At 39.5% G+C, this 13,476-nt stretch overlaps 1 protein-coding gene across 5 annotated transcripts in view; it reads right to left on the bottom strand.

Moving 5' to 3' along the window:
* The window catches only part of LOC114047108 (ras-specific guanine nucleotide-releasing factor RalGPS1), a 490,091-nt gene that overhangs the window by 151,825 nt on the left and 324,790 nt on the right, over positions 1-13,476 (bottom strand). For all 5 annotated transcript variants that reach the window (XM_027867848.1, XM_027867845.1, XM_027867844.1 and 2 more), the window contains exon 8: positions 5,806-5,943. In XM_027867848.1, coding sequence (XP_027723649.1) covers positions 5,806-5,943 — 138 coding nt within the window. The remainder of the gene's footprint in view (positions 1-5,805; positions 5,944-13,476) is intronic.

Here is a 13,476-nt window from a genome sequence, read left to right as displayed (position 1 = left end):
TTAGATGATTACCTAGTAATTTCAAAAAAAGATAATATTAGAGAGTCCCCTAGAATACAGAGAAGGTAAATGACTTGCTCCAAGGATCACACTGCCAGGATGTGCCAAGAGGTGGACTTGACCCCAGGTCTTCCAGTTTTCTTTTTCTTTTTTTTTTTTGGCTAGGCAATGGGGTTAAGTGACTTGCCCAGGGTCACACAGCTAGTAAGTGTTATGTGTCTGAGTCTGGGTTTGAACTCAGGTCCTCCTGATTTCAGGGCCGGTGCTCTATACACTCCGCCACCTAGCTGCTAGGTCTTCCAGTTTTCAAGGCCAGTTCTCTATCCACTATACCAGAGGATTTAAACTCAAGACCACCCCCCTAGGACTAAGCTAAGTTAAAATATCATCAGAAAATGTTTAACAAAATAAACAAAAGTGCAATAAGCAATAGATAATGTTAATATACGGTTTTCTAAGTCACTATGTGGCAGGCAGTGGTTCATTTCTATTCGAGTTGGATACCGCTGCACTATACCATACTCATTTTCATTTCCTTCTCATTCATAGGATCCTTGAATTTAGCTGGAAGGGATCTGAAAAGTCATTTAGTCTGCCCTCTCATTTTACAGATGAGGAAACTGAAGCTCAAATTGGGGGTGAGGTGACTTGCTCAAGGTCCCACAGGTGGCAGAGCTTGAGTTTTCAGCCTGGACCTCTTCCATGTGTTCTGGGTTCTAATTCCTTAACTTGGTCACGTCTTCTGGGTGAACTCCAGCTCATCCATGTCCTTCCTAAGATGTGGTGCAAAGAATTGACCATGATACTCAGCAAGAGGCAGGGAGGGGGTGCCTGTCCAGTGCATTGGTCAGTGAGACTCGAACACTTGGCTTCTATTAGGACAGATTAAAATGACATCATATTTTTAGTTGCTATATCACATGGTTGACTTATGTTCATTGTATATTGTCAGGCAACTAGGTGCTTCAGTAGATACGGAACTGGGCCTTGGAGTCAGGAGGACCTGAGCTCAAATTTCGCCTCAGCCACTTACCAGCTGTGTGACCCTGGATAAGTCACTTAACCTCTGTCCTCAACTGTAAGAAGGGGATAAGAATAGCACCTACCTTCCATGATTGTTGTGAAGATCAAATGAGTTAATATCTGTAAAGTGCTTAGCACAGTGCCTGCTACATAGTAGGTGCCATATAAATACTAGCTATTAATATTAATATTATCTTACAGCTCATTCAGACCTCCATCTCTTTTTCACATGACCTGCTACTTGCCTAGACATATTTCTGTCATCCTATGGCTTGTGAACTGTATGTACAGGTACCTTATCTTTGGGGATATGCCCTTGCAAGGAGGTCAGGGCTTGCACAAAATGATGCTGAGCGAAGTGAGCAGAACCAGGAGAACATCGTACACAGTAACAGCAACATTGTGCAATGATTAACTTTGATAGACTTAGATCTTCTCAGCAATACAATGGTCAAAGACAATTCCAAAAGAATCAGGATGGAAAATGCTATCCACATTCAGAGAAAGAACTATGGAATCTGAATGCAGGTTAAAGCATATTATTTTTCTTTCTTTTTTGTTTTTGTTTTTTCTTTCTTGTGGTTTTTCCCTTTTGTTCTGATTCTTCTTTCACAACACGACTAATGTGGAAATATGTTTTGATTGTGTATGTATAACCTGTATCAGATTGCCTGCCATCTTGGGGAGGAGGAAATGGAGAGAGGGAGAAAAAAATTTGGAACTCAAAATCTTACAAAAGTAAATATTGAAAACTATCTTTATATGTAATTGGAAAAAATAAAACCAATTAAGTGAACAAAAAAGGAGGTCTGGGGAGGGACTGAAGCCCAGGTTTCTCCAACTGGTATAGATTCATTCATATTTGTTTTCTGAGACACAGGAAAGACCATTTAGGGGACACTATTGATTGGGATCAGTGAAAAGTACTCTTTAATGAATTATCAAATAAAAAAGCCAATGACTTATAACTTTCTAAACATAAGTTATTATCATATGTTAAAAAAAAAACCCAACAGATCAGTTCAACAATGAAAAAAATCTTCAGCTAGGTGGTACAGTGGATATAGTGCTGGGCCTAGAATCCTCTTTTTAAGTTCAAATTCAGCCTCAGGCACTTACTAGCTGTGTGACCTTGGGCAAGTCACTTAACCCTGTTTACCTCAGTTTCCTCATCTGTAAAATGAGTTGGAGAAGGAAACAGCAAACTACTCCAGTATCCTTGCCAAGAAAATCCCAAATGGGGTCATGGAGACTCAGACATAACTGAAATGACTCATTAGAGACACCTTTGCAATTAACATTGAAATGTCACCAAAGCTAGGGTCTATGGCCTTGGACAAAGGGCAGTATATTGCACTGAGAAGGATATCGGACTTGGACTCCTTGAGGGCGGGGAATATCTTCGGTTGTTCTTTGTATCTTTGTATGTCTGGCACATAGTAGGAGTAGTAGGCATATTACAAATGTTTACTGACTGACTAACTCAGGAGACTTGTGTTCAGCCCCACCAATTATTAGTTATGTGAAAATCACCTTAGTTTTGAGCTTCAGTTTGACATAGTGGCTAGGATGTTGAGCCTGGAGTCAGGAAGACCTAAGTTCAAATCTGGCCTCAGACACTTCCTACTTGTGTGACCCTGGGCAAGTCATTTAACTGCTACTTGCCTCAGTTTCATCATCTGTAAAATGGGGATAATAATAGTGCCTCCCAGCACAGTATTAGGCACATAGTAGGCTGTTCCTTTCCCTTATTCCCTTATTCGGTCAAATGGGGGCAATGAGATTTGAAATAGCTATTTCACAGGGTTGTCAAGAGAGAATCAAATAAGACAATGGGTATAAAAATGCTTTGCAACTAGATATGTGTTATTTTTAGAGATCTAGAAAACAACTCCATTATTGGACTGTTTGTTTATTTAAAAAAATAAAACAAAACTTGCCCCCAAAGTTCTGGTATTTGGAACATTTGCTTCAAAGGATTGAGGGTTTTGCCTTTTCTTGCTGGCACAGGCTGTACTGAATCTAGTTCTCAGGCAATCATAGTGATCCTCTGAATTGAAGAATAAACATGACCTGCATAACTTAAGTGTAACTGTCCAATATGAAGGCCTTCAGAGGGAAGGCACCACCACTCTTTGGGATCTATGCTTATTGTATAATCTAGGTCCTCCCTGTCCTCTTGCAGGCTTCTCCTCAGAACCTTCACAAGTACCATACACAACATGACATTTCTCATTTGCTAATTTTCTACTTGTATCCACAATTTTCCAGTGTTATTTTCAGGCAATTCCCTGAGGCTAAATCACAAAGCAGGTGTCAATCAGCATTGGGAAGAGGAGTTTCCCCATCAAGAGTTCCTTCTGCTACTTGAAAGAATTGGCTGGGGTCCCCTATTAGGAGTGCGTTGGAGGCAGCTTGAAAGAGTTCAGGAGACCCGATTGCTACATTTTCAGTGTGAGCATTTACATCTTGGAAATGGACAACAAACTCTACAAATTAGGGCTTGATTTATTACTTTGCTGATTGATTAGCCTTAAGAAAGGGATGGAGAAAAGGTTAATTAAAGAGATCTAACAAAGTGTGTTGTGTGTACATTTTTTTTCCCAGAGAGCTGCATATTCATCATGCCCCTGCACCCTGCCTCAACCTCCATGCCTCCTCCCTCCCCCAATCAATTTTAATTGATTTTTAAAAAAAGATTTTAAAATTAAAGATTCTTCCAAAAACAGTTCTGGCACACTAACTAAAAACAACCAAATAAGGAGGTTACTAGGCTTAGCAGTAGGGAGTGAGTAAAGTTGCTATATAAATCCAAATTAATTACTATCATTATCATTGGATTTTGCTGGGAATATATCATGTTGTACAGCAAACAAAAATTACTAAGGGGATTCCTGTGCAGGTAGAGGTTGGACTAGACGACCTTCAAGAACAATTTTACTGACATTCTGGGACTCTGCAATCCTGCCCCTTCCAGCTCCGACATTCTATTTTTGTGTTCTAAAATCCTATGTTTTAAGGCCCTTCCTAACTCTAGCCCTGTATGTTCCATGTTCTAATCCTCTAATGTTCCAGGGGCCCCTCCAGCTCTAACATTCTATGATCCCATGAGGCTGTGCATATTCCATTTACAAAAAAAGGTAGGATTCTATTAATAAGTTTTAAAATAGGAAAGTTACATAGGGAAAGAAGCTACGAGTAAGTTTCTTGAAGGAAAACAAAGGCTAGATTTCCATTGCACCAAAGTGATCATGGAATCATAGACTCTTAAAGGCATAAGGGATTTTAGAGGGAAAGGAGTCCAATCACTACTTAAATGGAAATCCCCTCCATAAAATCCCTGAGAAGAATTAATCTAGCTATCACTTGAAGTCCTCCTGTAATAGGGAACTCCCCCTTCCCCCAGGGCATTTCAGTCTACTTTTGGAGCACTCTAATTGTTAGAAAGGCTTTTCTAACAATTATAATGAATGGAAATCTGCCTTTCTACAATTTCCACTCAAAGACCTGCTCTCTTTTGAGTCGAGTAGAAAAAGTTCTAATCTCTATTATAGCCTTTCAGAATCTGAAGAAAGACATCATGTCTCTCCTTCTTTCCTCCAGACTAACTAACCACACTGACTTTCATTGTTTTAACCAGTTTACCTATGGCAAGGTTTCCCATCCTTTCTCCATCCTCTGGACTAATTCCAGTTTGTCAATGCCTATTCTAAAACATGGCATCCAGAGCTGACCACAATATTCCAGATGAGTGACCAGGGGAAAGAACAGCAGGACTGGTGCCTTCCTTGCCAATTTCCCTAAGTAATGCTCCCAAGATTGGCTGGTTTGTTTCCTAAATCTCAAATGAAGTTTGGAAATCCCAGGATGGTTCTTAATATGGGTTAAATCAAATCTTTTCCTCCATTCTTTACTTTTAAACACATATTCTTTGATTATTTTGCATCTAACTAAAATCCTCCAGAACAAGACATCAAATGTTAATAGAATAACATCTGGGGTGTTGGGGATATGGATGTATTGGTTCAAACACTCACTAAGCCTGGGTCCAAACACTTCACTAGTGGTTGCTATGGTGAGGTAAGAAGGGAGAGCAAACCAAGTTTTCTTATTTGGAAGACTATCATTTCCTACACACTTCCCCTCTGGGTTAGACCTTAGTGATCATATAGTGAACCCCCTCACTTTCAGGTAAGGAAACAGAGGCCTGGAGAACAAAAGGTCATATATGTAGGAAGTGGTGAGCCAAGATTCCAATCTGGGTTTTCTGTCTCCAAATCTAGTTCTCTTTCCACTAAACTGCAATGTCTTTATGTTCCATGATGTCATGGATATAACCATGGAAGGAAGCAGAGGAGTGAAACTGGCAACAGTAACTTCTTGGCTTTCCTATGAATTCCTACAGCATCTGTTTCAATTATTAAAATGAAGATTTATATTGGGTGGGGAAGTGTAGAGAGATGTATATTTGACTTGGATTCAGGAGACCTGCTTGAGTTCAAATCTCAGCTCTGCCATTTATTATGTTTATGATCCTAGTGCCTCAATTCTCTCATCTGTAAAATGAGGGTACTCCCTCCCTCACAGGGTTGTTGTAGGGAAAGTGCTTTGTAAACCTTAGAGTTCTATAGAAATATGAGGAGTGATGATGATGATGATGATGATGATGGTGATGATGATGGGACCTAAAGATTTCTGGTGGGGAAGGCACTTTAGTACAAACTTTCTACTGGACTGTTCTGGAGAAAAGAGGCTACTGTTTTGATATATAAAATTACTAACCATAGCTACAGGAGACTTGTAAATCAGCTATTATTCGCAGAATATTGTTCATCTGATTAGATCTTTGTTCATTTTCCATGATGCTTCCTGAAGCTGGGTATGCAGAATCAATGTAGATTAAATCCAGAAGATAAATTCCTGAAATGAAAGCCAATATAAGAATGTGAATTGAGCTACCTTTGGTGCAAAGGGAAATGACATCATGGACAGAAATAGAGGCAAACAAACTTCACTTGCCTGTCTTCCCCAGAGGCAAACTTCACTTGCCTGTCTTCCCCAGAGGCAAACAAACTTCACTTGCCTGTCTTCCCCAGAGGCAAACAAACTTCTTTTGCCTGTCTTCCACCCCTCCCCTTTCCCCTCCCAACTGTTCTAAAAGGCAAGCATGACATGGTTCAAATGTTATGGGAAGACTGGGACTTCAGTTCTAAAGGCCAGTTCTCATTTTGTCCATAAATTGGTCAATTGCAAGGGAAGTATCTGGGCAGCTCTAAAAATTAACACCCGCTAAAAAAAATGTTGACCAAATTTTAAGTTTATTAAGTTTGCAGTGAAAAAAATTTTTGAGCCAGACTCCACTGAGAAATATCAGGAAATTTCATCAACCCATGAAAATTGATTTATTGCCTAGACTTTGCTAAATTTATATAAAAGTACAGCATTTTTGTGGCATTTGAATGTTAGAATCACTCACTCACATTCATTCACTTGTTTGCTCATTCAACAGGAATTTATTGAATACCTAAAATATGCAAAGCCCTGTATTGGGTGCAGTGGGGCATATATCCAAATCTGGACATGACATGGTCCATTACCTCAAGGAGCTGACATACTGACACTATATGGACTCCTTTGATAGGTCTGTGGATTTGTGATTTTAGCAATGTGAGCTCCCCTCCACACCTTCTTCTCTAATGTGATTCTTGTCTATGACTTTCCATAAAATCCTCCATAGTAGAACTATCCAACATGCTGGATGCCTTCCTTGACATCTTTTACTATTTCATAGATGCCAGTGAAGCACTTATGATGTCTCTCTCTTATACCTCATGCTTGGCCCATGATCACCTATGTACTTTTGTAGTCACACATTCCCCTGATGATACCTTTCTTATTAAGTTATTGTATACTTAATATCCATAATATATCCTAGCACTCAAATGAAATATCGGGCAAGTCTCCAAATAAAACAACAAAATGTGAGATATTGACATTTTGATTAAAAAATAGCACATGCTTAACAAAATAAAAATACATTTGGTCTGTGTATAAAGTGAGGCAATGCATGTAAAATGCTTTGTGAACCTTAAAGTACTAAATAAATGTCAGTGATTATTACTATCATTCCTGTACCATCTGTATCCTAACAAAACTCTATTGCCTTTTATTTTTTTTAACAATATAGGGTATATTGCCCTTACTTTGCATCATTATATAGATCATAGACTCATAAAGCTAGAAGTAACCTCTGAGGCCATCTAGTCCAGCCCGTTTCATCAGAGATAGGATTTGAACTCAAGTCCTCTGACTGGAGTAAGTGCACTTTCTCCTGTACTATGCTGCTTCTCCTAAGGCATCATTTCCACATGATTTTTTTATATCTCCTTGGATTCTTCATACGTGTCCTCTTTATGGTATCATAATTCTCTATTATATCGACATACCATAATTTAGTCAGTATTCCTCAGTCGTTAGATATTTTCCCCATTTTTATTACTATAAATAAAACAACTATATGTATTTTGGGGGCATCTAAGTGGCACAGTGGAGAGAGTACCAGAAGACCTGAGTTCAAATCTAGCCTCAGACAGTTACTAGCTGTGTGATGCTGAGTGAGTCACTAAACCCTGTTTGTTTCAGATTCCTCCTCCGAAAGATGAGCTGGAGAAGGAAATAGCAAATCACTCCAGTATCTTTGCCAAGAAAACACCAAATAGGGTCACAAAGAGTCAGAAATACCTGAACAACAAAAGTTATCATCCATCTCTCTTAAGGTAGCCAGGTGGTACAATGGATAGAGTACCAGGCCTGAAGTCAGGAGGATTCCTTTCCCTGAGTTCAAATCTGGTCTCAGACACTTACTAGCTGTGTGACCTTGGGCAAGTCACTTAACTATATTTGACTCAGTTTCTCTCCTATAAAATGAGCTGGAGAGGGAAATGGCAAACCACTCCAGTATCTTTGGCAAGAAAACCTTAAAATGGGGTCATGAAGAGTCAGACACAAATGAAATGACTGAATAACAAATACGTATTTTGCAGAGGTAGACTTTTTTCTTCTTATAAAAGAAATTATTTTTTTAAATGAATAAAATCTATTTCTTTCTTTCTTCCATCTCCCTCCATTTGACAAAAAGAAAAACAAAACCCTTGCAACAAATACACATAGCCAAGCCATACAAATTCTCATATTGGTCATGTCTAGAAAAACGCGTCTCAGTCTGCACCCGATTCCATCATCTCTCCGGCAGGAGGTAATTAATATGTGTCATCCTGACTTCTCTGTAATTGTGGTTGATTATTGCATAAATGAGGATTCTAAGGTCTTTTAAAGTCATTTGTCTTTAAAATTTTGTTTTTGTATGAATCCTTATTCGTGACTTCACTCTGTATCATTTCATCCAAGTCTTCCTAAGTTTCTTTGAAACTATTCCCTTTATCATTTCTTACAACACAATAGTACTTCATTATACTGTACCATAATTTGTTCAGCTATGCTCCAACTGATGGAACCTCCTTATTTTCTAGTTCTTTGTCACCACAAAAAAGAGCTGCTATAAATATTTTTGTATATATCTATCCTTTTCCTCTTTCTTTGATCATTCTGTGGTCCTTTTTTGTTCTTCTAGTAATATATTTAGAATATAGTCCAAGCAATAGGACCATCAGTTTTGTGACTCCTATTTATACACTGCCAGCTTGTTCTCAAAAAAATGTATTTGTTTAGAGTTCCATCAACAATGTAGGATAGTGTTTATATTTCTGTAGCCCTGTCAACACTGGATTTTTATCTTTTTTTGCCATTTATGCCAATTTAATGGGTGCAAGATGGTATCTTAAATATTATTCTGATGCACATTTCTTGATCTTTTAAGAAATTTGAACAGCTTCTCACATTGTCAGTAATAATTTCTATTTTTTCCTTTGAAAGTTGGAGGTGTCACACCACCACATTGACCGGGTCTATTACATGCTACATTCTCAACTGAGTCCTCACTGTTGAAATAAGGAAACCTTTTCTTCTTTGACTGACTCTATTCTATTCTTCTTAATGTTTATTACAAACTTTCTTCCTTTAATTCTTTTTTCCTTTCACCCCCCCATAGAAGTCCTTGATTCCTATTTTAGTTGCAAAATAGAGGCCATTTGCCATCATCTCCCTTCTCTACTCCATAGTTCATAATTTTTCTAAGACTTTACAATTCTCTCATCTTTTATTCCTGTTTCTAAAGAAAAAAAGGAGGCTATTCTCTCTGCTAAAGGAGAATGTGATGAGGATGTGAATCTATAACCAGAGCAATATGAAAGTGTAGAACATCAAAGTTGGAAGGAGCCTTAGATATCTTCAGTCAATCAGTCAAGCTTTTAAGGCACTGTGCTGGGAATACAAATACAGGCAAAGACAATCTTTGCTTTCACATGAGCTCATATTCTAATGAGAGAGAGAACATGTAAATAGCTACGAATGTACATGAGATATAGAGCATAGATGAAAGAAAATCTCAGAGGGTAGCTGCTACTAGTAGGAGTATTGCAGAAAGTGAAATGTGATTTAAGACTGGAAGGAAGCCAAAGAAGCTAAGAGGCCTAGGTAAAGAGGAAGAACATTACAGGCTTGGTGAAGAGATGGGAAATGGAATGTCGTATGAGAGAAACAATAAGTAGCAGGACAGTTTGACTTAATGATGGAGTGTGTAGAGGAGAATTAAGTGTAATAAAACTGGAAACGTGGTTGTATGAAGAGCGTTTTATGCCAAATAGAGGGACTTTATATTTGATCAGAGAGGTAATTGGTAGCCACTGGAGTTGATTGAGTAGGGAAGGGTGATAAGACCAGATCTATGCTTTAGGAGAATCATTTCGGCAGCTGAGTAAAGAATGATTTGAAGTAAAAAGAGATGAGGCAGGAAGACCAATATGAAGGGTACTGACAAGGTGAGAAATCATGAGGGCCTGATTGAAGGTAGTAGCTATGTGAGTCGAGAGAAGAGAATGTGTATGAGGGATGTTATGAAGGCAGAAATGACAGGATTTGGTGATGAGTTAGATATGTGGGGTGGGTAGAAACATGCAGTTGAAGACAACATCGATGTTGTGAGCCTGAGAGGGTGGTGGAGCCTCTGACAGTAAGAGGTAAATTGGGAAGAAGAGATAGTTTGGAGGGAAGGATAATGAGTTATATTCTCAACATGCTGAATGTGAACTATGCACCGGAATCTCGCTCTAGATATTCAAAAAGCAGTAGGTGACATGGCACTAAAAGTTAGGAGAGAGTCTAGTGCTAGTTATGTAGTTTGATTCTAGTCTTATCCCTATTTGAACCATGAATACCTTCTATAATATTTCTGAAAAGTGGTCTTCTGGCTCTAGTTTCCAGATACAAGTGATATGAGAACTTGCTACCCATCAGTTCACTCCATTCTATTCTTGGAATTTTTTCCTTCTATCGAGCTGAAATATGCTTCTCTGCCCCTTGGACCCATTGGCTGTCATTCTGGGGCCAAGCAAAAAAAGTGTAAGCCCAATTCTTTAAGCCTTTCAAGGATCTGAAGTCAGATATCCTGTATAGCTCTAAAGCCTTTTCTTTTCCAGGCTAAACAAACCCTAGTTCCTTCAACTCATGTTTGGATGGTATGGTCTTGAGCACCCATTCCAGCCTGGTCACCTTCCCCGGGATGTGCTCAAGTTTGTCAATGGTGCTGGCAACGTTGGGCCATGACTCCACCCGCAAGCCAAGTTGGTTTGGAGTTCCCCTAGGGAAGGGACAAGTACCCATTTCCTTATGGAGAGAGACTGCAAGGACACAGACAATCTAGGGGTGCTTTCTGTGTCTCAGAAAAGCACCCATAATCCCAGGTTACAAAGCAAAAAGCTAAGAGGTTCCTAGTGGCTGAGTATAGAGGTGGGGGGGGTGCAAGGGAATCATTCCAAAATTTTTCCCCTCTTTGAATTACTTTGCTTCTGACCAAGTATTGAGGATTTCAACCGTTGGCCCTCAAAGTCCCGTCTTACTTCTCCCCTTCATCCAAACACACAGAGACTCATACATAACTGTAATTCCCCAAGGAAACTTTAAATTTCTGTGCATGATGTGGGTTCCTTGATTGAGATGCTACTAATCATTCTTTGGTGATGACCCTGGGTTTCTTAAGGCTAGACCAGAAGAGACAACATAGGCTCTGTTTGTTCCTACCAAGCTGGAAAGGATTTGAGTATAGGCCTGGCAACAGACTGTATCTGTCATCCAACAACCAGACGAGCTAAATGGGGAGAGGATAAACACCAGAGGGTTGGCCATTGGGTGATGAATTCTTTTGGCTGCAGTAACTCATGAAGACAGCCTACTAAGAGGCTGTGAGCTGCCTCTGTGGAGGGAGTACCTACCCACACAGATCAAATCAGGGATCTTTCAAATATTGAAGTGAATACAAACAGACTAACCCTCATTCTGGGATTATTTCTCTGATAAGTAAATAAAACTCCCTCAAACACTCAAGAAGACCATCTAGACTCCTAAATGCTTAGAGCAATTCATCAGCATTTACTGCTCTGCTCCAAGGCCACAATGTAATTCCCTAATCTTTACCAGTTATCCCCCAAATAGGAGGCCAGAGCTCCAAAGATGTTTGCTCTAGAGAATTGGGATGTATCAACATAAATGGATCACTACTGATGGAAAAATAAAAGCAAAGTCTCTATTGATGATTGGCCAGTAGCATGATTTTTAATATAACTCTTCATAGAATGTGGAATAATCATGATGACAGCTGACATTTTTATAGTGCTTTAAGTTTATAAAGTTTTATACATACCTAATCTCAGCTAGAAGGGTCCTTTGACAGAGAATTTGTAGCTCCAGAAAGGACCTTAGATATTACCTAGTCCAACTAAGGTCATTAAGAGAGTACTGAGAGCTAGGAGCCAGAGGACCCTTGGATATGGCTTTGGCACCCAATTCCTTCTCAGTTTATGGTATAGATAGATTATGAGCCTGGCAAAATTCAGTGAGTTCTATAGGTTGATGACCATAGTTTTCAGTTCAAGGCTGTCATTGTATAAGGACAGGCCATCTTGGATATATATAGGATATATATATAGTCAGTCTCTCTCTCTCTCTCTCATATATATATATATATATATATATATATATATATGTATGAGGATCAGCTGGTAACCACAGAATCATTTCTTCCCCTACCATTATTACTTCTTTGGATTTCCCTCCCTTTTGTCCTGTACCTTCCCCTTCTCCACTGAGTGGATGCTGTAGACCTGAATCACCTCAAACTGGATGTCTCACAAGCAACCCAAATTCAACATTTCAAAAATGGAACTCATCATCCATCCTTCGCCAAATCCTGCCCTCTTCTTCACTTCCCTATTAGCAATGAGAACACCATCATCCTCCCAGTCACCCAGCCTCATAGCTTGTGTCATTTGCAACTCTTCATTATCACTTCCCAAATGTATCCAATCCATTGCTGAATCTTATTGTTACTGCTTTCACAGTATTTCATATATATGTCCCCATCTCTCAATTTAAGCAGCCATCATGGCTTAGATCCTCTTCACCTCTCAACTGGACTATTACAATAGCCTTCTAATTTCTCTCCCTTTTGTAAGTCTCTTCCTGCTGCAATCCATCATCCCACTCATCTGTCAAAGTGCTTCTCCTAAAACACAGGTATGACCCGGTCACCCTCTTTCCCCCCATTTCCTTGAGAAATATTAGTCACTCCCTATTGCCTCCAGGATAAATGAAAGTTCTCTTTTTGGCATTTAAAACCCTTCACAACCTGGTCTCTTCCTACTTTTCCAGGATTCTTAAACTTCACCCCATACCCCAGTATTCAACGACCTAGCTGCATTGTCCTACTGCTCTTCACATGGAATACTCCATTTCCCATCCCTAACCCTTTGCACTGGCTGTCCCCCATGCCTGGAATGTTCTTCTCCCTTACCATTTCTCCTTGGCTTCCTATAGGACTCAGCTTAAATTCTACTTTCTGCAGGAGGCCTTTCCTAGTTCCCTGCTAATGCTAATGCCTTCCTCACTGAGACTGTCTTCCACTTTTCTTTGTATCTCCTGTATATACCTAGTAATTTTCAGTTGTCTCTTCCATTAGAATGTGAACTTCCAGAAGGCAGGGACTGTTTTTGCCTCTCTTTTTATCTCGTGTTTAGCAAATGCCTGGTATATAGTACACATTTGCTTTTTTAATGATTGATTGATTGGTCATCTATCCCCAGCCTTACCTAATCCCTGGTTTTCTTGTCACCTGGGAACCATCCAGAGCTGGCTCTGTGGTGGTAGGACTGAGAATGGTGAGTGAAGAGGAGTGAAAGAGGATGACAGAAAACCCACCTGGCCTCATCTTCATTACCCTTCAGCTTGTGAAGGAGTGGAAGAGCTTCTGGGTTTTTCAAGTTCATCCAGCCCCAGAGACTTCTG

This window comes from Vombatus ursinus, unplaced genomic scaffold (genome assembly GCF_900497805.2).
Source record: "Vombatus ursinus unplaced genomic scaffold, bare-nosed wombat genome assembly UNPS02014786.1, whole genome shotgun sequence".
Lineage (NCBI taxonomy): Eukaryota > Metazoa > Chordata > Mammalia > Diprotodontia > Vombatidae > Vombatus > Vombatus ursinus.
Note: the sequence above shows the minus strand (reverse complement) of the source record. Positions and strands in the feature narration are given on the sequence as shown.